The 25511-nt window shown below is 42.6% G+C and overlaps 1 protein-coding gene across 8 annotated transcripts in view; it reads left to right on the top strand.

The window, feature by feature from the left end:
- The window catches only part of GLRA2 (glycine receptor alpha 2), a 146241-nt gene that overhangs the window by 28652 nt on the left and 92078 nt on the right, over positions 1-25511 (top strand). For 3 of the 8 annotated variants that reach the window (XM_077343192.1, XM_077343194.1, XM_077343196.1), the window contains 2 exons: positions 3361-3428; positions 11533-11756. In XM_077343192.1, the coding sequence (XP_077199307.1) occupies positions 3361-3428; positions 11533-11756 (292 nt within the window). Of the gene's footprint in view, positions 1-3193; positions 3262-3360; positions 3429-8658; positions 11412-11532; positions 11757-25511 lie in introns of those variants that run through there. The other 5 variants (XM_077343193.1, XM_077343195.1, XM_077343198.1 and 2 more) reach the window with 4 other exon arrangements.

The raw sequence follows: 25511 nt of genomic DNA, 5'->3' as shown, positions 1-25511 counted from the left end.
TAATGCCTCTTTGGGTAAATGTGATATACATAAGTCGTATTCTGCTTTTGCACAGCTACAATTAGCTTTTATCAGGGGGATGTGGGAGACGTTCTTGGTAAATTGAGCCCACAATGAGAATGTAGATCAGCTGCTAGTGCTGTCATCATGAGTCATTAGATATATAGTATGCTATTTATACCCTGAATTCCATACAAGAAGATATTGCTTTGAACTTGACAAAGCATAATAATAGTTTGAGGGGTTATTAGAGCACTCAAGGAAATTGGATAACCACACAACCACATTGTGTAATCACTGTACATTTTGAGGGTCTACAAGTTGGGTCATTGTATGTGGTGAGTGCTCCAACTTGCTGTCAGTAACTAGTAATATGTACTTAAGGAATTGGAGCCAAAGTCCTACCAAGGTGAAACACTTTAGTCTCCCTTGCTTGCAATGTGGATAATGCTTCCAAAAATGGTGCTTAACAAGGAAGACTTTTTACTTTTTATGAGGCACAATATTCTGTGAAGCAGAACAATATCCTCACACTGCCACATAGAATTATACTACAGCAAGATAAAAATAAGCCTTCCGTTAAAAAGATATTTTTGATCTGTAGTGATTTGGAGGGTTGGTTTGTTGCAGATGTTATTCCTTTTCATTAGCTTATTCTAATCATGTCATCCTTTTCTCACAGCCACCTTTTCTACATAATTTGGTTTGGTTACTGCATATTGGCCGGCTATATTCACACTCCATAAATGCAAACTGTCATCACTGTTGCTGTGTTGCCACTTTGGGAGTATTAACTTCCTCTGAAGCCCAAATCGGGGTTCTGCATTTAATAGAATGTCCTATGCCTTTGTTCTTAACATTGTCACTTTTATTCCTGTCCAGGATCTAGTGTGGGGAAGGATGAGATTCCACATCTGCCTTCTCCAAATTCTACAGACTATTATCTAATAGCTTCACTGTAGTTGGAACCTGAGACTTATCTCCCCCCCCCCCAACACACACACACACACACTTTGAATAAGATAGAAGTGCCTAGATTTTAACCCAAGCCATTTTGAAAAGCCCAAATTTAGTGTCTCAGTTTTTGCTCAGTCTTATAGGATGTCTTTAAGTATCAGGTCAGCAGAGACTTGGGGGGACACATAGTTAATTGTGTCAATGGATCAGAGAGAGAGAGAGAGAGCGAAAAGTAGGTGAGTACTATTATGGGAAGGGCAAGGAACCTAGTACACAAACCTCTCCTCTTAATGACTGAAGCCCCAGGAGGGTCTGCGGATAGTTTAACAAGAATTTCCCAGTCCCCAAGGGGAGTTTCCCCACCACAGCAATACATTTGTTACCTATGAATATGATGTTCAGTAAGCATCTCGTACTGCATTCAGAATGGAATGGAAGGGAGGGAGTGTTTACTTTGTTCAATAGACAGGTGTGACATTGGGAATCATCTGTGTAAGTTGGATAATGTATGTGATGTGCTTTGCACATTCTGAAGCACTATAGAAATGCAAATCATACCTTCCAGGTATTTTGCCAGCACACAGCATTGTCTATCTGCCTCTCTCTCTCTCTCTCTCTCTCAGCATCTAAAAATGATACTTCTACACAGACAACCCATTTATTCCCTCCAGCCATGCTCTCCCAAACCCTGATGGACACTTAAACAGAGCTATTTTCTGGCAGTCAAGGCCCATTTACAATCATTAAGATGTGTTACCCTTCCCTTTGTCATGTTGGATAGGCTGAGGCATTAAGGTTGGGAGCCAGGCCCACAACAATACTTTAGCTTGAGGATTAATATCATCTACTTGGTAGGAAATATTGTAGCCTTTTTATGGCTTCTGTTTGTACAGTCCTGTTAATTCAGTAGATCAGTAAATGAGCTTTGAGGATCAGTTCTATCATAAAGTCTCGAACCTTTTGAACCTGTCCATAGAGTTTTCATGGCAAAGATACTGGAGTGGTTTGCCATTTCCTTCTCCAGTGGAGAAGGAAATGACAGCATCCTAAAAAGCAGAGACATCATCCTGCCAACAAAAATGCATCTGGTCAAGGCTATGGTCTTCCCAGTTGCAATGTATGGCTGCGAAAGTTGGACCATAAGGAAGGCCGAGCGTCAAAGAATTGAGGCTTTTGAACTCTGGTGCTGGAGAAGACTTTTGCGAGTCCCTTGGACTGCAAGGCAAACAAACCAGTCAGTCCTAGAGGAGATCAGCCCTGACTGCTCCTTAGAAGACCAGATCCTGAAGATGAAACTGAAATACTTTGGCCACCTCATGAGAAGGAAGGACTCCCTGGAGAAGAGCCTAATGCTGGGAGCGATTGAGGGTAAAAGAAGAAGGGGATGACAGAGAATGAGGTCACTGAAGCAGTCGGTTGGAGCTTAAATGGACTCCAGGGAATGGTAGAGGACAGGAAGGCCTGGAGGATCATTGTCCATGGGGTCGCGATTGGTCGGACATGACTTCACAGCCAACAACACCAACAAAGTCTCGAAGTACCAGGCCTTGCTGTGAGATAGGAAATAGTGTTGTGTTCCTGGAATCCTACTTTTTGCACAGAAGTTTCATAGTATAATTATGCTGAGGCAAACATATGACCAGTAGCAAGTGGTGAGTACACAGGGAAATCAGTAGCAGACAACTCTCAGGGAAGTCAATGAATCAGTTGCCATCTGCTCAGGACTACTGAGAAATGTATGACATGCACCACAGGTATTTTCCAACAAATAGCACTTTAGGATTTTAGGACCTCCCTTCCATCCTCCACCCATGTGCATCCATCCCCTGCCTGCTTATGACCCCACTAGCCCCACCCACAGCCACACCCACATCTGGTCTTCAACAGCAATGAGCATTGTGTGTGGCTACAAATGCCACTGTAGTGACCACTAGGAGCACCACTTGAATCATCTGTTTGTGCTATATGAGTTCAACAAATGAGTTCCCCTGGGTCTAGTGAGGTGTTGGCATTTGTCATAAACTCATAAACAGAACTACATTTGATATCTTAGACATGGAAAATTTGCCAGTATTATTTGATCCATGTGAGTACGGTTGGTCGTTAAATCTCACCTTTTGCTATTTTCAGCAAGAACTGTTTCCAGTTTTTTATTTTACAAAAAAATTACAGTCGATGTTGGCGGAGCAGAACTTTGCTATGACCTATATTGCAACATTCTTATTGCATTCCACAGGTCCTCCAGTAAACGTTACTTGCAATATTTTTATCAACAGTTTTGGATCAGTCACAGAAACCACAATGGTAAGTGTGGCGAAGCCACTGGCACTGAAACAACAGTCCTTAACATATGTCATAAACCCAACCTGTCAATTTTTTTTCTATTTATTGTTCAACTTGCAGGTCCTCCTGTAAATGTTACCTGCAACATATTTATCAACAGCTTTGGTTCAATAGCCGAAACTACAATGGTGAGTGGGAATGACCATTGAAGCCATCTTGTGAAGGGCTGTGATGTCATGGAAATATTCTTGATGCCAGTGCCTTAATTGCTAGAGAGACATGAAATGTAGACTGTTAAGCTCAAGATGACCACAGAGTATAATGTATGTGTTTTATTCTAACCATGACTTAAAACCAATGATGTCCATCCTCTTTGGCTAATGTGCCCCATCAGATCCACAATGAAAGAGTGCAGACAATACTTATGCCTGTTCGTCTGCGATGGCATATCAAGAAGGTAAATAAATAATAGTGCCTCATGGGAGAAGCAAGTGAGGGTACAGGTCTAATCTATGGCACAACCAGGCCTCTTCCTGTTTCCCTCTGTATGGCACAGATGTCTACTATCTGTGCTTAGGGTTGCCAGGTTCACCTGGTTACTGGAAGGGGATGGGAGAGTAGTGTTGCTTCATCCAGGTTGAGAGGTTTGGGGATGAAGCCTGAGGAGGACAGGGATCTCCGTTGGGCACACTGCCACCGAGCCCAGCCTCCAAAGCATCCATTTTCTCCAAGGGAACTGATCTCTATAGTCTGGAGTTGAGCTGTAATACAGGGGGATTCCCAGGTCCCACCTGGAGGCTGACTTCCCTATCTGTACTACTTGTGGTATCCATGATCAAGGATGGCCACCAGCTTGGCATCAGAGAGCCAGCTTGCTATAGTGGTTAGGAGTGGTGGCTTATAATCTGGTGAGCTGGGTTTGATCCTGCGCTCCCCTTCATGCAGCTAGCTGGGTGGCCTTGGGCTTGCCCCAGCACTGATAAAGCTGTTCTGACTGACCAGTAATAACAGGGCTCTCTAAGTCCCACCTACCTCACAGGGTGGTTGTTGTGGGAGAAGGAAACCACTTAGATCAAAAGTGGAATATAAGAACCAACTTTCTTCTTCATTGACTTTATAGCTCTGGAATGGAAGGCAGGAGCCCTTCTTCTCCCTGGAAGGGTGTTCTGAGCCCAAATGGACTCTCCCAAAATCAGTCCCTCCCAGTGAGTGAGGTGTGAGGAACTGAGTTATAATTCTATATGGCCCTTAGTATGAACCCTTGAGGGAATAGTGATCAATATAAGCAGTGATCAGTGTCAACAGGTGATCCTCCAGCACTGCCATGAACTGCCACTCATTTATCCCGGGACACAATCACAGGGGTTATCTTCTTGTAGAGTTCAAGAAAATGGTGTCCTGATGATAACAGATGTGCAGCTTAATTGATTTAAATGCTGTTTTAAATTAAACTTGCTTACCAGTTTTCATGCAAGATCAACAGCACTATTAAAAGAGCAAGTTCATTTTTAATATATGTGCTAAAATAGAGAGACACCAGATGAGAAGGATAAAGAAACAGAACCAGTGATCCATGCAAGTAAACATGGATCAAATGGGTTTTTGTTCTTTTGCTGCTATTTCAATCCAGTGTTATGTATTTAGTATTGACTGCTTGCACATTCTCACGTGGCCATTGAAGTGAATTCAAAAACCTGCAACCATGTGATATGGCAATAAGAGTGCCTTTCTCTGAAGAGCTATTCAGACACTATTCACAAAAACATTTTACATGGTTGAAAGTCTGTAGTATTAAGTCCTGCACTGGTGTAGCCCAGATTTGAGACACTAAGGAAGACCTTGCAGGCCCTGAGCTTCAGTTACAGTTATTTGATAGAATGTAGTAGGTAGTGAGAGCAGATCATATGACCAGACCTGTTTTTTCCACCTGAGACTCCTCTAAGGTTGAAAGTTATGTCAGAGGTATCAAAGGATATAATTTAGGCTCCAAGTTATTTTTTCTGGATTCAGAGCCCAGACTTCTTTTCAGGAGTCTTCACTGAGTTCTGCAGATAATATGTCTAGCATCTCTGGGGGGCCTTAGGCTGGTTGTAACATGAAGTCAGAGGCTTGGATCCAGTACAGTGTTTCCGTGGGCCTGTGTAAAGTAGTTTTCCGAATATTCAGTTCCTTATTCAGCCCCAAATGACCCTTCTGCTGTTCCTGGTGGTCCTGTACCCCACAAGCATAATTTTGGGGGCATTTGGGGCCATCATGTGAGAGATGGTAAAAAATGTGTCTCATACATCCACCAGAAAAATGTTCTGCTAGATCCATGCCAATATCTGAAGAGCTATTAATCTAGAGGTTCAGATTAATATAGCCAGCCAGCTGTAGACACTAGAATCTAACACACTCAACACTATTGCAAAAACAGAAGGTTGAAAAAGAACCAATCCATAATCTGAAATCTATTTTGACTTCTTAAAATATGCAAGTTCATACAAGAGAACTGTTTTGAGAATGACACCTAATTTGAATTATATACTGCATCCTTAAAGATTTTGTAAACCATCCCTGTAATGAATTTCTGTGAAGACAGTGCAGTGAACCTAGTCATGGGTTTCTGCAGGGGTATCCCAGAACCTTCTGTTGACCTTCCTCTAGAGAGAGAGAAGGGGTGGCACAATACAAAACAGCAAAAATCCTTCATGTCACTAACTTTACAAGATGGCATTCAATGAAAATATTTGCACGACCCAATGCTGATTGCATTAATCAGAGTCCTCCATTGCTTTGATGAAGTCCCCCTGTTGCGTTTTATTGTCTACCAATTATGTTATTGTGTGCCTTTTCAATGTTCATTACTGCATTTCTGCTAAGAAAAGAAGGCTAAACACTGAAGTAGTTCAAACAAAGAGAGTTGGCTGCCTTGTGTGCTTTGTTTGTAGAACCTGCAGACAGCATTGATGAAGTGCTGCTCTCAGTGCAGTGCTATTCCTATGTCTGATGTTGTCACCTCTTTAATGAGTAGCTTTGAGACATGTTTATAAAACGCTTCTAAAGGCAGACATCAATGACTGCTCATCTGCTTGGCTTTCTAGAGTAACTTTAATGATGTGATAAAAAACTGCATATTTGGATAATGTGAAATCGTGACTTTCTAGAAGTTATGATGTTTGCTCTGGCCAGGTTGGATTCAGAAGACTGAGTTTCACAGTACAGCTGATAACTACACCATTGGACTGCAAGTAACTCAAAAAATTATCTGTAGGACAATCCCAAACAGTGTTAACTCCTTCTAAAGGCATTGACTTTAGTGGACTCTGCTTTAATTTGCACTGTGACCAGAATCCACTCTTTCCCGAATACTAAGAGAAAGTTGTATTTACATATATTCAAAAACAAATTTAAAAAGGAGACCTGCTACTGCATTCTTCTAAAATTAGTGGAGACTCCACTAAGTTAAAGTGGGAGAAGATGCTAGTCAGAACTGTTAATGATTTAGACCAGAATTTTTTTTTACCACACATCCAGCCAATGCTATGTGTATTAATGAGAGGAAATTATTACAACATATTATTTGTGCTATTTACCCTGCACAAATTAACTGCACACAGGTTATGTTTAACCATAATACATTCTAGAAGTATACCAACATCTCTGCAGATTTGTTTACACTGTGGTTGAATTGTTCTGTTTTGCAGCAATATTGGAACAAAATAATTTTAGATATCAATTGAATGATAGGAATACAAAAAATTCTTAAGAACATTTTCTTAATTCTTGTTTTAAAATGTACTCTTCTCCCTGCTTTATGGTTTTAGATTGGTTAAGTGCCACTCAGATTGCTATAGCAAAAAGAGTGACATTCTAAAAACCTACACTTATAATAAATATATACTGTGACTGAGACTGTTCAATAAATATTAGGAGTTTGTTTTGCAATTTATTTAAAATTCTAATTTAAAAAGATATTTAAAAGCCTCCCTGTTCTCTTCCTGGAGTCTTTCTCTAGAAGAAATCTTGATCCAACAGAAAAATGTTATCCATCTTGACTTAACTGAAGGGAGTGGTAGAATCCAACTCAATGTCATGGTCTCCAAATCCACTAAAAGTTGGGCTTGTAGTAACTGGTACCCATTCCGCATGGGCGGAACAGGCTGGGCTGGCACCTCTATGGCAGCGGGGCTAATCCCTGCTGCCACACAATGTCAACAGCATCACGTCTCTGGCCGGGCCTGGCCTGCTTTAGGGCCTCCATTGCCCTGTGGTATGAGAATGTGGAAATATCCATGTTCCCTTTTTCCCAGCAGGCACCATCAGTAGCCATGCCAGGCTATGCCTGGGAGGCCCAACTCCTCCCCACCAGCAGGGACACAAAATACCCCATTCAGCTCCATGGTGCTTTGCGATGTCACGGGGACGAATGGGCCAATTTTTTGCATAAAGATGGGATTTGTATTGTTATGCAATCCCACCTTCCTGCAAAGAAACTCACTCGCCGCCCCCCATGAGGCGAAACCTTTCGACCCTGACTGTGTCCATGGAGATGCAGAAATCCAGGGTGAACAGTGTCCGTCACTGGAATTGGTCCCCCGTGGGGATGCAGGAAGTGGAGGAGAATGCTGCTCTACCACAACACCTTGGAGGTGGCCTGGAGCTGTCACCGCTATGCAGAATCAATGTGGGAGTTCTCCATAACTTGTGTAAATATATGCACTCACACACTATTTTGAGAAGTTAACTGATGCTAAATCCACCATATACTGGCTGGTCTCCAAATGTTGTGTATGTCCAAAAGAATTTTTAAAAAGTGAGGTGAAATTTGGTTTAGATCTCGATGGTGGGGTTATAAAAGTTAGAGTTGGAGATTGTGGTTTGTAATGTAATGTAGTAAGGCTTCAGATATGTAATTTGACTGTATTGTTTACATATCATTTTTAATTTAAAAAGTTCCATGGGAAGAGGTTGTGAAACCCCTCTGCATTAATTTTAATATGACTAGATGGTTGTGATCATTTGTTCTGATGTTAGAAAATGTATGGGAAATTGCAGATTGTTCATTTCATGCATAAATATTTTCATTTCAGAAGTAAAGATTATTCCCCTCTTGTAAATATGAAATTATATTTCAGGCTTCTTTTTATAGAGCCCTTTTTATTTGCAGTAGACTTTGCAAGCATGCTGTGGTTTAAGAGATAGCTAATGTCCACAATTTGAAAATAATTAATTGATGTAAAAGAGATGGCAATATTATTTCTGGATTTGGGGTCTAGCACACAGTACTAGAATTAGAATTAATATTAGAATTAATATGGGTTTAAAATTTCATATTCATATGTTTGAAGGTTACATTTTATATGTGCTTTGTTTATTATTATTATTATTATTATTATTATTATTATTATTATTATTATTATTCAATTAATTTCCCACCACTCCCTTACGGCTCATGGTGGGTCACAGTGTCTTAAAACCCCGTTAAAACGCCATTAAAAGACATAAAAATACCCCCAACATGGCGGAAAAAGAAAAAAAAACCCTCCCGCCACCACTACTAAAAAGGTAAAGATGCTTTCAAAATGTTGTTAGTATTTTTTTAGTTTTTAGATCAGAGTTGGAAGCCAAAACCAATTAGATCAGTGGCTGTTAAAAATAACCTGATGTTACCCAGTGCTAAGAAAGCAAAGCATTTCCAAATTATCAAAATGAAAAAAGGCATTTTATATCATATCCAGCTTTACCTATAGTATATAAGATATTCATGTTTCCCCAGCTCTTGAATTTTGTTTATTCCCTTGAAGTTAATCTCTCTCTTTTGCCAGGAGTAATATTTTTCCGACTATACTTGAAAGTGACTTAAAAGGTTTTGTTTTGACTTCGTCGTAGAAATTTAAATAATAAAGAGAGAAATATTAGTTCACCTGGTTATTCTATGTGGGAACTGTTGACATGGCAACTTCCAAATATTAAAATGTCACCAAATAAAAATAAGAAATTCACGGCATATATAATTTGAAGAATGTTTAGCAGGCTTTGCAATTCCACTCAAATCAGCAGCCTTTGGAGCGAGCTATATTTATTTAAATATTATGCCCTGCATTTTCCCCCCTTGGGGTCCACAATGGCTTATAGATGTCATTCTCCCATCTTCCATTGCATTTTCTCAACAACAACCCTGTGAGGTAGTCTGGGCAGAGATAGACTGATTGTCCCAAGGTCACGCAGTAAGCTTCCATGACAGGGAATTTGACCTGGTTTACCTCAACCTTCTCTAACCACCATGCCAAGCTGCTACCACAAGTGACAATTGTTACCCCTCCCACCAATGAACAGCAGCTTGGACAGTTGCAGTTTTTGAGTGGTGACATATATATATCAGCAAAGCCTTCTCCTTTCCTGTCATTTCCCTATCAAAATCAACAGTCAAAAGTCTTCCCTCTCTATCTAGAGTTCTGGACAATCCTGATCACAAAATACAGTGAACATGCACACACATCCTTCAAAAAAGAGCCAGTCCCTGTAAACATTAAAAATAAAATAAGACCAATTCATGGACAGTCAGCAGTACATGTAATATACAAATTACTTAAACCATGTACAAAGAAAAATCAATAAAATCAGAGTCCAGTAGCACCTTTAAGACCAACAAAGATTTATTCAAGGTGTGAGCTTTCGAGTGCAAGCACTCTTCGTCAGACTAAGAACTCACCATCATAAAAGCAGGAAAAGTTAAGCAAAAGTTAATCCTGTACATTAGTAAAATGTGTCACAGCATCCAAAGGCAAAGAAAAATCAAGTGCACACTGTATATGGATTGAAGTTTACCCTGTACATGTATTCAGCAGCCCTATTGTAGCACCCCATAGTAGCCTCCGACAAGTCAAAGTACACAGGATATACTCTGAACTAGAGTAGAAATTTGATGTGGAAATCCTAGCTTGGCAGTTGGACTTCAGCTAAACAAAAAGCCCATTTATTAGTAAGGGAAGTGATCTTGTACAGTAGCAATTCTGCTAGAAAACAAACCTAGATCTTTCAGAATAGTTAATGCTACGAATGGAATTAATATAAGATGTGCCTATCATTTTGGTTTGGAAAATGTGGTTCTTGCCTCTTAGTGGTGTGTGGTTGTTTTAAAAGAGCCTGTTTAGATTACCATTTTATGGATTTGCTTTCTCAGTTTCCCAAGAGGAGCCATTTATATGAAACAGCACCCATTTTGAAGGAGGGGGGAGGGAGAAAGAAAACTTAGCAATGACCATTTAGTTGGGAGCCAAGGGAGAATTTGCCCACCAGCAGTCTCCATGGCCCATTATGCACGGAGTGGAAGGTCCGCATTCGGGGTGGAATGGCGGCTAAAATCACCAATTATGCACGCTGCAGGCGGCAACCGGGCGCAGAGTCAACGTATGCCGCCGAAAAAGCTGTGTTAGCGAGATGCAGAAGAAAGTGGAGCTTCCCGGGACTGGGGCGCAACCAAAAGTGACTCCGGAGTAGCCGCGTGCATAATCAGATACTCTTGGGTTTTGCCGCCGTTGAGTTTTGTCCCGTGCATAAGCGGTTTGCTTCGCTTCTTCCTCCTCCGCGTTCTCTATGCCGCCGTTTCAGCAGCCGTGCATAATAGGCCCGTGAGAAAGACAGTATCACCTGAAGATCTGGTGCCAGTGCCTGGAAAATGGCAATTCTCAAGAATATCATTGAGTTTTAAGCCACGCAGGAAGCAGACGTGGCCTGGTAAGGAAGGGAGCTCATCCAATTGGACAAGCCAGGGGAGTAAGAAAGGGTGAGTGAAGAAAGACAAGAATTACACCTGGCTGGTTAGCAGGACAAACTAAGTTTGACAGAAAGGATCTAAAAAAAAGATGGTCTTCCTTCCCCTGTCAGAATACAGGGAGGGAGCTGTCCTTTGCCACCATGAAATCCATCTGTTAGAAGCTGAGACACATGCATGACTTCCAACAGTTATTTGCCTGGCCATAAACACTTTCTAACTTCCAGACCGGTGTGACACTCAAAAGAACCCATTAAAATGAGTCTTTTGACACAATTCATTTTCATTTGTCTCATATGGGTGCTGTTTTACAAAAACGATTCCCCAAAGGAAACTGAGATGACATCAGCATGTCAGTAATGTACAAGCTCAGAAAGAAATGTCTGACTCATCCCCACAATGTCTGTCTTCAAAGGTAAAGGTGACAAACCACCTGATAATTCTGTCATCAGTATAAGCCTCAAAGTCTGAAAGCACAATGACTTCTAACCTGGACCAGAGGTTTAATGACCTGTGTGTGTGTGACATTTCTGTAGGACTACAGAGTGAACATTTTTTTGAGGCAGCAATGGAACGACTCACGTCTTGCCTACAGTGAATACCCTGATGACTCTTTGGACTTGGATCCATCTATGTTGGACTCTATTTGGAAACCTGATTTATTCTTTGCCAATGAAAAGGGAGCCAACTTTCATGATGTTACCACAGACAACAAGCTTCTGAGAATTTCCAAGAATGGGAAAGTGCTGTATAGTATCAGGTAAACTTGCTCCTATATATGTACATGTTATGCCTATTTTTTAAAAAAAATGTGGGTTATATCACAGCACATAATAGGAATATACTATTTTTGTTTCTCTTATTTATATTGTAATGAAGTCACTCTGAACCAAGCATGGTGAGGGGAAATCTGCTTGTTTCACCTTGCAAAATCCATATTCTTATCAAATTAGCAGTAGAATGGAAAAACAAAACTCACTAACTTTGATGAAAAACATGAAAAGATCCAGTAACTCTATACTGATTTTCACCAGTAACTCACATCTGCATAAATTGGAACCACTCATTTTATAGCTATACTGAGTAGCATCTCTTATTCTACTGTGAGACTGATTCTGCATGGTGGTGGGCACACCGGGCCACCTCCAGGAGTTTGCAGTGGGGCCATTTGCCTCACCATTTTCTGTGTCTCCATTGGGGACCTTTTTCAGTGATGGCCCCCATCTGTCCTGGATTTCTGTCTCCACATGAGGCAGCTGGGGCAGAAAGGTTCTGCCACATGTCAGAACAGGCAGAGGGGGCCAAGGTAGCTGAGGAGGCTGAGGCAGAGACTGCAGTGCCCCCTGGAGACCCAGCCAGTGAATTATGTCAGCAGGGGATGAGGAAGCAGCCACACTGCCTCCTAGGCCATGGCAATGGCTGCTCTTCCCCCTGAAAACCCAGCCAATGTCTGCAATGCCAGTGGGGGTGATGAGGCCATCCTACCTCTTGGAAGCCCAGCCAGCATCTGTGATACCAGCAGGGAGTAAGGAAATAGCCATACTGCCTACGAGGCAGAGGCCCCCCATCCCCTGGGAGCCCAACCAGCTCCTGTGATGCCAGCAGGGGGCAAGGAAGTGGCAGAGTGGTCCCAGGGTAAAAAAGTAAACAGGGAGGGGGAAGAGAAGGGTGTGTGCATTCCCCTGTGTTTGCTAGGGAGGGTGGGAAGGGAAGGGAAGGGAGGGGGAGGTGTTTGGGAAACCAACAGGTTGGGCAGGAAATGGGAGAGGGGAAGGGGGACTCAGTGTGTCTCTGTGTGTCTGTTTGTGGGGGAGGGAGTGGGGCATGGGGAGGAAATGAGGATGTTGGGAAACCAACTGGTAATGCAGAAGGGGGGGGAAGAATGAAGTTTCTGTGTGTGTGTGTGTGTATTTGCGTTTGTGGGGAAGGGAGGTGACCCTGACCAATTATCCCCAGAACAGGTATGTGTCCCACATACCCTCTGAGAGTCAGACTGTCAAGAGATTTTTAAAATTTTATTTAGCTATTTTAAGTCACATTTTTACTTTGTTGGGGTCTACAAAATAGCAAACGTAAAAAATAAAAATTTTAAGCAATTAAGATTCATTTAAAATTATTTTAAAAAATCAATTTAAAACACATAAACCTGATCTTTTCAAGGTCTGCTCAATGGTAAGTCCCCTTGACTTCAATGTTGCTGCTTACTTCCTTATAAGTGTCCCCAGGATTATAGTATTAATGTGATTCAGAAGAGACCAGTGGGTTTCCTAGCTTATCTTAACATTATGGATCTTATATGCAATACATAGCAGTATGTATTACATGAGGCAGGCTCTGGCTAACTTAGCATATACTAGCACAGTACACTTTCCCGATGAGAATCTATTATCCAGGACACATGCAAAAATCAGAATGATAAAGAGCCTTAAAATAGTAAGGTGTAAGCATACATTGTGCAAATGAGCTGCATAGCATACATTTCATAAGATAGTTAGTATGCTTCATTGGATTATTAATGGCTTAATATTTACAATGAGCCTTGAAGATGAAAAGTTCACTTACTGTTAACAGAGAAAATTAATCATAATTTCGAAATTCCTTCCTCTCTGGCTCTGTTCACCCTCCTTTCCACTAGTGACTTCATTGTTCAGTGAACAGTTTGCAGCTATTATTTGAGGCTGCAAGTGTTTCTCTGAAGTGTATTAAGGATTCAAGGCTTCCTCTCACAAACAATTGCTGATTTGCAGTGTAATCCCATAGGGATCTGCATCCTCTCCTCCCTCGCCCCTAAAATAACAATTTTGCTATCAGTTCTTTGATCGTTTATCCCCCCAATGAAAGAAAAGTATTTCAAGAGTCCTTCCATTCTCCTCTTTTAACCTACTTCAAACTTTGAACATTCCCTTGCATATGTGAACAAAAGAAGACTAATATATGTTCAGGAGTTGTTATCCCAGCAAGACTGATAATGTACATTTACTTGGAAGTAAGCCTTGCTGTGAAACTTTTGGATCAACATGGATAGATAGGACTGAAGAAGAAGAGTTGGTTTTTATACCCCATTTTTCACTACCTGAAGGAGTCTCAAAGTGACTTACCATTATCTTCCTTTCCTCTCCCCACAACAGACACCCTGTGAGATAGGTGTAGCTGAGAGAACTCTGAGATAATTGCTGTGTGAGAACAGCTCTAACAAGACTGTGACTAGCTAATGAATTTTGGTCTGTTGGCACATTATCACAGCAAGCTATGCGTACTCACCTGGAAGTAAATCTTTTTGAACTGAACTTAACTGCTAAGCAAACATAAACAGCATTAGGCTGGGTACATAGTGTGTATGTTATCAGTAAAATTATTCTTCCGTATATTTTTTTTAAGGTTCTCTGGATTGAGATCCTAAAGACAGGACCGGAAATGTCCAACTTATATTATAGCAATATAGTGGGTTTAGAATACCGAATACGTATGAGATTTTATTGTATTGTTGGCCATTTTATGTAATGTGAAATTACTCTTACAATAATAACATATACACATGTTCTTAGTTTACTTTACTTTCAAGCAAATCAACATAATGCCATCGTTCAGACGGGTTCACTGGCAAATCTCAGTGGCAGAACTAGCAGCTTGTCATTGCACACAATCAACACGCTGTCACTTAACCAGGACTCTTATCACCTGTTTAAACACAGGAAGAAACAGAATGCTCCTGTTTGCTTGAGTGACATCAGACATATCTAACTTGAGGCAACAGTGCAGCTGGGTGCTATCTGGAACACAGATGGATAATTTTCTTGACATTTGTCCACGCTGCAAAAGTAATATTTCAGGATGTCATATTAGATTTGCAAAATTGAGAAGCCTGAATGAAAGTTAACCTGAAACAGAGTAACCATAAATCATGTTCCGAATTGAATCAAAAGCATATCATCTCCCAGTTGTATTCTGTGGAGCAAAAACACAGCCTTAATGGAGATTCCGCATGAAGTATCAGTACTGGCATCTCTGGCCAGAAAGAGTTTACTCTAAGAGCTCCACAAATGAATCCAGAGAAGTGTTGGGGCTTCTACGGTGGATTAAATGTATCCCATGAAGAAGAGCCACACCCACACCCACACCCTCACCCTCACAGATCCATACACCCGTTATTAGGAGGATCATCCAGTTCAGACACCAAAGGAATTTCCTTCCCCCCTTGTGGGAACATATGCATGATTAAGGCATGGAAAAGCATAATCAAGTATTCGTTTAGATCTTCTAACAGACATTGGAGAATTCTCTAATAATCATTATGATCATCTTTAATACTACTAGGAAAAAGATAAATGACCTTAGGAGCCAGCTATATGTGATCTTCATGCAATGGCATGTGTTTGCCTACAGGGGGGATGTTCTTATAATCTTTAACCGCTCCTACGGAGCGGAATAAATAAAAGAGTAAGTCCTAAGGGGGAGGAGAAAGGGCGGGCTCTGTCCGGGATAAAAAACTCAGAGGGCCGAATCAGGAGCTGCAAAGCGGCTCCTGATTGGGCCCTTCGAGTGTCACTCCAGGGCCAAGCAGCCAATGGGGAGCCGCGCGATTGGCTGCTTGGCCCAGCCTCGCCTTGCCTGGCTGGGGACTCACCGCACACAAGGAGAAGCAGCCTTCTCCGATGGTGAGTACTCCCGCTGGCTTCCCCTCGCCCTTGTGAAAGGAGCAAGGACGCTGTATCGCAGACACGGCGTCCCTGCTCCTTTCCCGCCTGGGTCCCTTCCCAATGGCCATTTACTGCCGCCGCTTCCCCGCACCCAGACACACACACACACACAGCCTCACCAGCCCACCCCCCCTGGCTGCCCCCCCATCGCCCCGCTGCCTCTTCCCAGCGACCACAGACATGCACACACACACAGACACACACACAAAACCCCCTGGCCGCCCCAAGACTTGTGACAGGGCTCTCTTTTGAGCCTCAGAGGAGGGTGGTATATAAATATAATGATAAATATAATGATAAATAAATAAGATAGTCCTGAACTGAAAAAGACTTTTCAAGTGCATATTCAAGAGGAATGGGAAGGCGACTGTAAGCCGCTTTGAGCCTCCTTCGGGTAGGGAAAAGCGGCATATAAGAACCAACTCTTCTTCTTCTTCTTCTATTCTTCCCCTGGAGGAGAACAGCATCTCATTGTGCATAGGGCTGCAAGTACCTACTTCAGCCAATGAAAAGGAGACACTAAAAACTTCTGTCAGTTTTAAGGAGAAATTAAAGGCATTTGTGAATGGTAGATGTATCAATTGCCATTAAGTTGATAGCTCATGGCTGTTTTCATGTTCTGCTTCTGGGCTTTCCAGAAACACCTGCTGAAAAGTAGATAAACCCTCAGTCTGAGCCCCCAACTGTGTTTTCTATTATTTTATACATGCCTGGATGTCAGAAGGTCGGACTCACTGCTGAATGGAAGAAAGCGGAAATTAAGGCACGCACTCTCTATAGCGCTTTTCTATTGCACAATTAATTTATAAGGCGACCCTTATGAATTAATGATCTCCACAATGTCCTATCATTAACAGCCTTGCTCAGGTCTTGAAAATTGAAGGCCATGGCTTTCTTTATCTTGTGGTGGGTCTTCCACTTTTCCCAATGCCTTCAAATTTTCCTTCCATAAGGGCAAATGTTAAGATCTCTTGTGAAGGTGGCATTAAACTGTTCCTAACAAAACTTTAAGAGCCTCTAGTGGTGCAGAGTGGTAAGGCAGCAGACATGCAGTCTGAAAGCTCTGCTCATGAGGCTGGGAGTTCGATTCCAGTAGCCGGCTCAAGGTTGACTCAGCCTTCCATCCTTCCGGGGTCGGTAAAATAAGTACCCAGCTTGCTGGGGGTAAATGGTAATGACTGGGAAAGGCACTGGCAAACCACCCTGTATTGAGTCTGCCAAGAAAATGCTAGAGGGCATCACCCCAAGGGTCAAACATGACCCAGTGCTTGCACAGGGGTTACCTTTACCTTAACAAAACTTTAAAGTGGCACAAAAACTGAAATTTTAGTGGGCACAATCCACCAGCAAGTTCTTGGTAAGTCCCACTGAAATTAATTTTCTTGCACAGTTCTTGATAATTCCAGTGTTTTGTTTTCTTAAAAGGTTGATGTGAGTGCATATATCAATGGAAACTAAATAGGATCCCCAAGCTCCAGGTAGAGCCTGGAGATCTCCCAGAATGACAACTAATCTCCAGATTCTAGGGATCAGTTTCCCTGTAGGAAAGGGCAGCTTCAGAGGCACTGAAGCACTGTACTCCACTGAAGTCCCTCCCCACGCAAGCTCAACTCCAGAATCTTCAGGAATTTCCCATCACTAAGATGAAACGACCTGCACTGCGTGCTTTTAACCGAGCAACAGCGGATATTCTTCAAGTCTGCAATACGGTTGGGTCTCTGGGTGGTTGTTTTTTCCTCATACTTCAATGTTATGGCAGTAATATTTTATAATCTAATGTCAGAATTTAAGAGGATTTGGCTTTCCCTAGTTATGCTGCTTTATCATGGCAGAGATTAGCAAAGCAAGAGGGCAGAGGTCATTTTGATGGCTGAAAGTCATTTATTACTGTGCAAAAACACTTGTTTTGCATGTGTTTCTCTCTCCTTGCTGTTATGTCCTGATGATCCTGACAAGTTGCCTTCTTTCCTTGAAAGTAACATCCTGCTCTCTCAGGAGACTCCCCTCCTTTTTTAAAATCTCTGAACAAGAAAAAAAATAGTCCCATTACCCTCAGCAAAATTGCATGAAATTTCTGTATGAATATTTTTATCTTGGATAATGCACTTGGATTGTCAGTCATTGTCAGACAATGTGCTTCAAGTGATATAAAAGTTCTCATTGATGTAATATTTGCAACTTATCACAATTTGTTTGAATGTGATGAAGATATATGTGAGAATCAGCTGGGGCTGATTCAACTGCAGAGAAGAAATCGAGAGATTCATATAACAGGTGTCAGTAGAAATGGGCATGAACTGGGAAAATGTTATTTGTGTTAGTTCACAGTTTGTGGATGCCCAGTTTGTGAATCATGAATGGTCACAAACTCTTAGAAGCTAAATTAACTGGTCTGGTTAATGAGGTCCATGACCTGGTAGAAAGCCTTCCCAGTATGCTAGAGCATCAAACTTCCAGGGGCTCTCTTGTTGATCCTCCTCTATCTGTCCTCAAATTTGGGTGAGGATTTATGAGATCTAAGTTATGCCCTCCCAAACGAGGTTCTCCATCCTCCAGTATTTCCAATGAAGGGGAGAAAAAACAGGAGAAAAAAAGCAAGGGCAATAAAATCAAAATCCCAGAGAATATCTGCAGTAAAAACTGATGGTGGGGTGCATTTTTGCAAGTCCAGCAGAACCAGTGCCTCTGTGGCAGAGAATCCCTGCAATAGACATGGCAGGTGTGGAGCATTTTGTAAGCCTAACAGAACCAGAACACTGTACAGAGTACCCAGCAGTATGAGTGCAATCAAAAAGTACCCAGCAGAATTCAATGTCATTATGGCAATGCCAACTCAACAGAATAGATGTCTAGCATCTAATGACTCTCCAAGGGGTGGCTTGTAAGCCCAGCAGAACCAGTGCGATGTATTAGTGCCCAGCAGAACCAAGTGCCATTGTGGCTCTAAAGGACTGATGTGAAGTCCATTATCATGATTCAAGCAAGGTTGCTCTTCAAATTACAAACAAGGAGGAAATTGCAAACCCAGCACAACCAGTTGAGCATACAAGTTGCCCAGCAAGAACCCAGTACCACTGTAGCAATGCAAGTAAAACAGAGTTAATGTCAAACCAGAGAATCAGTCCCTGCAGTACAAATGGAAAAGAAAGCATTTATTTCAATCACAGCACAACCAGTTCTATGTACAGAATGCCAGAGAACTGGATGCCATTGTGACACTTCAAGCTTAAAATAACTGATCTCAAAGCACAGTCACAAGAAATTGGAGCAAGGGGGGTGTTTTGCAAGCACAGCAGAATCAGTTAACATGTTCAGAATGCCAGCAGAAGCCAGTGCCACTGACATTGTAAGCTTAAAATTACTGATCTCAAAGCACAGAGTCACAAATCTAAGCTCTATGCAAAAACACAAACGAACCCCCAAAAGAGGGGAACCCTTCTTGAAATTGATATGACTGGTTTGCAACTGACAAGAGTGTTTCCAAGGCTGCTGAATTCCACCTCCCCCATTGCTTTGAAGTTTGGTAAACATCTTGTTTGAGTGGAAATTATCTGCCTGGGAATGTATCCATTAATGAAGTAGCATGAACTTCCACAAACTGCTTGAAAGTTTGTGGCAAGTTCATACTGGTTGACCTGCTTCAAACTTCAGTTCACAAACCATGAACCAGCCAAAATTTCTCACAAACTTTAGTTCATGATCTGATTCATGCCCATTCCTAGTGCAAACTGACTCCTAAAAACTGTGAACTTATTCCGTTAAAAAGTATTGCTTTTGAATTCCAGGGAACCAGAATGAAAGTTCTGTCTCTGGTGTTTTATCTGTATGATGGCTCATTTGTTCATGATGTCAGTCATCAGATGTTGCAGCTATCAAGGGATGAAGGTGCATATGTAGAACTGCCAGTAGTGGTGTATCTTACGCACCACTGTCTTCAGGCTGAGTCAGTGGCTCAGAATTGTGAATTAAGAATTCCAGCTCTTGGTGTAATAGTTTGGAATAAGAGTCACAAGTTTGTCCCTTGAGACTTGCCACCAGTTTGGCTCAACAGGAACTATTGATGTTTTCCCCTCTGCCACCAAGCTGTGTTCCACAGAGGGCTTTTTCAGTTTGTGAAAGTAAACAGAGGAACTCTAGGGGCTCAAACTGAATCTACTTCAGCAGGATTTATAAGGAAATGGAAAAGTGCATGAGCCAGTAGGAATGCCCAACTCTTGAATTGCCCAATGATAGTCCATGCCATATCAAGCATAATATCAAGGGTTCATTCACCTGCACAACCTCTAACTTGTTTGTGTGCCTGCAGTATGCTTTACATTGACCAAACTGGACAGTCTCTATACAAGAGACTAAGTGGATACAAACCAAATATTAGAAATTAAAACCCTCAGAAATGAGTGATGGAGTATTTCAGCCTCCCTCGATATTCAGTAATACTTAAAAGTTGTACCATTTTACCAGAAGAGTTTCAAAGGAAGGCTCCAGGGAGAAGGGACTGAGCTGAAATCCATGTGCAGTTAGTTTACACTATCAGACAGGAACTTCAGTAGGGACTGGGGCGGTTAGCTAACTCTAGAAATAAAGGTACCTCTTAGGTTTACATACACAATTCAGATTATTTCTGTTTTCTAATTCATCAGATGTGATTGAATTGTTTACCATTTTTTACTGCAACTTGTTTTCTTCTCTGCTCTGCAGTATTAAGTAACACATCTAAGGAAACTGTCCTTTACCCTGCCTTCTTGCTGTTTGTAGCTTTGGATATATGTATCTCTGCCTCGAGAATGTAGCAGCTCATGTATTCAGTGAAGTGGACCTTGGCTTATGAAAGCTTATGCTGTAATAAATTCATCCAACTAAAATGTCACAAGATGATATTTTGTTTGCAGCTGACTAACATGGCTACCATAGAGGAATTTGGTTCACATATGGATCCTTTATATTTCTTGGTTTTGGCTTCATGTCACCAGAGCTTAAAAAGTAACTAGGTGTCCCAGGCTTTCCAAATACATTCTTTGCTTTGTTAATGATGCATTCAATATTTTAAATCATGTCTCTTATTATAAAGCTGCAAAAATGAATTAATGAAAATAACAGCTTGCCTTCTGAACTCAAAATCCCTGTGCTTTAAATCCATGCAGCAACATATCTAGCAAAAATGAGCATGCCATATTTAATTAAAAATGGGATAAATGCTGGCAGAGCCTATATATAATTTTGAATGCGGAGAGTGCTATTCTTGGCTGGAAAGATTTTAAAAAATTGGCAGACTCTTCCTTATGGAAATCAGTGCTAATAGGATTTTGGAGAAAGCTTCCTGGATTGAGGCCAAGGTACACATCTGTATACACAAGAGCCCAACAGACAGTCATTTCATGTGGTATGAATGGGTTACGACCAATGGTGATCCATATGCTATGTAAAATATTGCTCTTGATGCTATGGCACTGCACTATAGCACTGCCGTCACAATACAGTGCTTTTAAAGTACTCCACTGTGTTTGATTTGTAAATGAGCACTATCAGATTAAACAAACAGAAGCAAATTGTTTCCAAGGCTTGAACTGCTCTGCTTAGCAGTCAAAGATCTGTTTTGTACTGGTGTGTTGAGTTCTGGATGGGTGCCCAACCCAACTTCAAGGATGCTAACAAGTTTTAAAGGTTTCATAAGAGAGTTTACATAGGGGCAAAATCTTAGGAAGACATGAAGAAAGGAATGGCTATTTCTAATGTACAGAAACTGAGATAAAGGCAGGTAGAAAGCCAGTGTTCACCTATTTTAAGCTGTTAGAAGAAGGGGAACACTTGGGAATAGTATAAGGAATGGTAGTTTATTGTTATTATTTATTTATTATTTATTCGATTTTTAGCCCGCCACTCCCAAAAGGCTCGTGGCAGGTTACAACATATAAAACCCCCAGTAAAATTCCCCTAAAAATGATATAAATTACACAATACCCGTACAAAGATCCAAGACATAATGTGGCAAATTTAAAACAACTAAAAGACACCCCCCCACACACAACCAAGACCTCTGGGGGAGGATATGGGAGAATTGATCTCCAGCCGCCGGTAAGATGTTAGGAAAGAAGAAAAGAGAAGGGGAGGGGGGTCCAGATCTTCCTTAGCATGCCAGCCTCAACCATAGACCTGGCAGAAGAGCTCTGACTTGCAGGCCCTGCGAAATGCCGGAAGTTCCCGCAGGGCTCTCAGCTCTTCTGGGAGCTCATTCCACCAGGTAGGGGCCAGGACCAAAAAGACCCTGGCCCTGGTTGAGGCCAAGCACGCTTCCTTGGGGCTGAGTATGACCAATAAATTTGCTCCCACAGAACGTAACGCTCAATCAATGATTAGGTAAGGGTTAGGGACAGACATAAGCCGAGCCATGAAGCAAAATTCATCAAGAATTTTACCCTGTTTGTGGACTACTTTCAGAAACTTCCTTGATCTTTAAAGCAGTTCATGGTGGTTCATGGATAAAGCAGAAAACAGGGATTTCAAGAGATTCCTGCTTCTCTTGAAACCCCTGCTTTCTGTTCCCTGTGAAAGTTGCAAAAACAGCTGAGCAGTGGGGAGCACTTCTCAGCGGTTTGAGGGCCTTTTTAAATAGTCTCTTTAAAGTGAATGTACAAGATAACCTAGAACAGCTGAGTGATGGGGAGCAGGCTGTTTTTCAGACTTTCTGTAAACCTGTTTAACAGGACTGTGATCCCTTGCAATGGAGCTTGTAGAGCCATGAACCAGTTCAGTTTGCAAATAAGTCTCCCAGTTTGGTTCATCGTTCAGTTTGTGGTTTAGCCGTGAACCAACACAACTTACATTTTCTGGTTCTAAGCATGTGGACATGACAAACCCAACCCACTTTACACACAGCAAGACCCATTATGCACGGGGGTTTTAGCGCACATTCGGGGTGGAATGGCGGCGACTAAAATCACGGATAACGCACGGAGCCGGCTGCAACCGGCTGCAGCTTCGGTGCATGCCGCCGAAAAAGCCGCGTCAGTGAAACGCGGAAGAAAGCGCAGCTTCCGGGTGAGCGGGGCGCAACCAGAAGCGGCGCCCGGATCGGCGCGTGCATAATCGGTTACTCTGGGTTTTGCCGCCGTCGCGCCCCGCCCCGTGTATAACCGGTATGCGTCGTGTCTTCCCCCTCCGCGTTTTCCATGTGACCCGAAATCGCCGTTTCGGCGGCCGTGCATAATGGGCCCAATATAGCAACAGATGTGAACTGATGTTTAAAGCATGACAGAGTGTAATTTGGCGGGGGGGGGGCACAGTTCAGGAGAGCTTTTGCCTTCCTGAGTTGAAATAGCCCCAGGGATGTGCTTTTTCTGCCAGTGCGGAATCGGCCATCTAGAAGTTAACTGAGCCCTGGAACAAGCTACTGACAGAAGTTATGGAGATGGTTTAAGGGCAGAATGATTTGACTGGGAAAATAAGTGCCCTTGATATTCATTAAGCCACCTCTCATAATCTTTAAGACCCACTCAATTTTATTCAAGGTGGAAGCATTTGTGTGCAAGTGCACTTCTTCAGATACAGTGAAACAGAATTTCTTCCACCATTACATATAGGAAGGGAAGGCTATTTGCCAGGAAGGGCAAATATGAGTCAAGATGCATACAGAAATGGGCAACCCAAGCTGAGATTGGGTTAAGCCAGTTGAGAAGATCTGCACTGGTTTTAAATGTGCCACTGGACTCAAACTTTATTCTTCTGCTTCAGACCAACTGGGCTACCCACCTGAATTTATCTTGTAATCTGTTATGCTAAACCCTGTGCTCAGTTGATGATCCACTGAAACAGATGCTGTTTGCCAACCTGCTTTGGGCAGGGTGGATTTTTTTATCATCAAGTTTGAAAGAATCCAATTTATCATCCACTTGTGACTTGTGAATGGATAGAGCTTTGAGAAGGGTGACCATCTAAGACAGCCTTTCTCAACTTTTTTACCATTGTGAAATCCCTGAAATGTTCTTCAGGCTTTAAGAAACCCCCAAAGTGGTGCAATCATGCAGAATAAGCTTGGGAGCATAGCTGTGTCCATGCCCACTTTGGTCCCCTCTCTTTCCCACCCCCTCCAGGCCCATCGCTAGCTATTTTGGGAGGGGGGGTTGACATGACCATATATGGTCACATCATCAATAAATGTTCAACAAATTTTAAAAATATGTTAAGAATTAACTCCCACCCATTCAGGAAACCCTTCTAGGGCTGTCAAGAAACCCTAGTTTAAGACATCCAGGCAGGGACTTCCATGGACCTAGAGTCAACAAGCAGTGAGTCACTACAGTACATATTTTCAAAAGAAAACCACCACAGTCTCTGTCACTATGCAAAACGAAGTGTAATTATGTCTCCAGCTTTGGTGGGAGGTCTCCTATTGGTAGCTATCCTCAATTGAAGCAGCAGCAGGGGGAAATGATAATATAAAACTTCAGTGTGCCTTCTGAAAAAGAAGAAGAGTTGGTTCTTATATGCCACTTTTCTCTACCCAAAGGAGTCTCAAAGCGGCTTACAGACGCCTTCCCTTTCCTCTCCCCACAACAGACATCCTGTGAGGTGGGTGAGGCTGAGAGAGCACTGATATCACTGCTTGGTCAGAACAGCTTTATCAGCGCTGTGGCAAGCCCAAGGTCACCCAACTGGCTGCATGTGGAAGAGAAGCAGGGAATCAAACCTGGCTCAGCAGATTAGAAGTCCCCAAGCTGGCTCTCACTATATCACTATATGCCACTATCTCACTGCTGGGGAAAACCCAGAAGTGGCTTAGGGTGGCTCTAGGAATCACCAGAAACTCTATGGCTGCATGATTACCCTCCCTTGGCTGTTTTGGCACTTGAAAAGTATGGAGAACAGCCCACCATGCTGTGAAGCCCATCAGAATCAAGCATTTACAGCAATCAATTAAAAATGACTTTTGCATCTATGGGCTTGACCCTAATTAGTGTACTATTAGAAATTAAGCCCGCTGTAGCTGAAATACAGCGGGCGCTAGAGTAGGGGTGGTCAACCTGTGGGCCTCAAGATGTTCATGGACTACAACTCCCATGAACCCCCACCAGCAAATGGTGGCAGGGGCTCATGGGAATTGTAGTACATGGGCATCCGGAGGACCACCGGTTGACTACCCCTGTGCGAGAGCATAGGGAAGAATAAGGAAGGAAAGGAAGGTTGAAGAGGGAAGGAGGGATGGGAGTGAGAAAGGAGGGAAAGGGGGGGGTGAAGGGATGAATAGAAGGAAGAGAGGAAGGAAGGCAGGAAGCGTGTTAGAGAGGAAGGGGGAAAGAGAGCAAGTGAGAGGGAGAAAGATAGGCAGGAAGTAGATGGAGAAGTAGAGGAAGTCAGGAAGGAAAGAAGGAAGGAAAGAAGGAAGAAGGAAGGCAGGGAGGTAGGTGGACTTGGAGGAGACAGGGGTGTGTATGAAGGGGGGGAGTCGCGAGGGGGAGCCAATTGGGAGTGGGAGTTGGGGGGGAAGAGATCGAGAGATAGAGGAAGCAAGGGAGAAGGAAGGAAGGCAGCCAGGGAGGTAGGTGGACTTGGAGAGGAGTGGGGGAAGAGGAGGGGGGTATCTGAAGGGTCCATGGGGGGGAGTCATGAGGGGGGTGAATTAGGAGGGGAAGTTGGGAGGAAGAGATCGAAAGATAGATGAAGCAAGGGAGAAAGAAGGAAGGCAGCCAGGGAGGTAGGTGGACTTGGAGCGGAGTGGGGGAAAAGGAGGGGCATATTTGAAGGGTCCATGGGGGGGGAGTCGTGACGGGGGGCAAATTGGGAGGGGCAGTGGGGGGAGGGATGGGAGAAGGCTCTTGGCCAGA

The sequence above is a fragment of the Paroedura picta genome, chromosome 6 (assembly GCF_049243985.1).
Source record: "Paroedura picta isolate Pp20150507F chromosome 6, Ppicta_v3.0, whole genome shotgun sequence".
Lineage (NCBI taxonomy): Eukaryota > Metazoa > Chordata > Lepidosauria > Squamata > Gekkonidae > Paroedura > Paroedura picta.
Note: the sequence above shows the minus strand (reverse complement) of the source record. Positions and strands in the feature narration are given on the sequence as shown.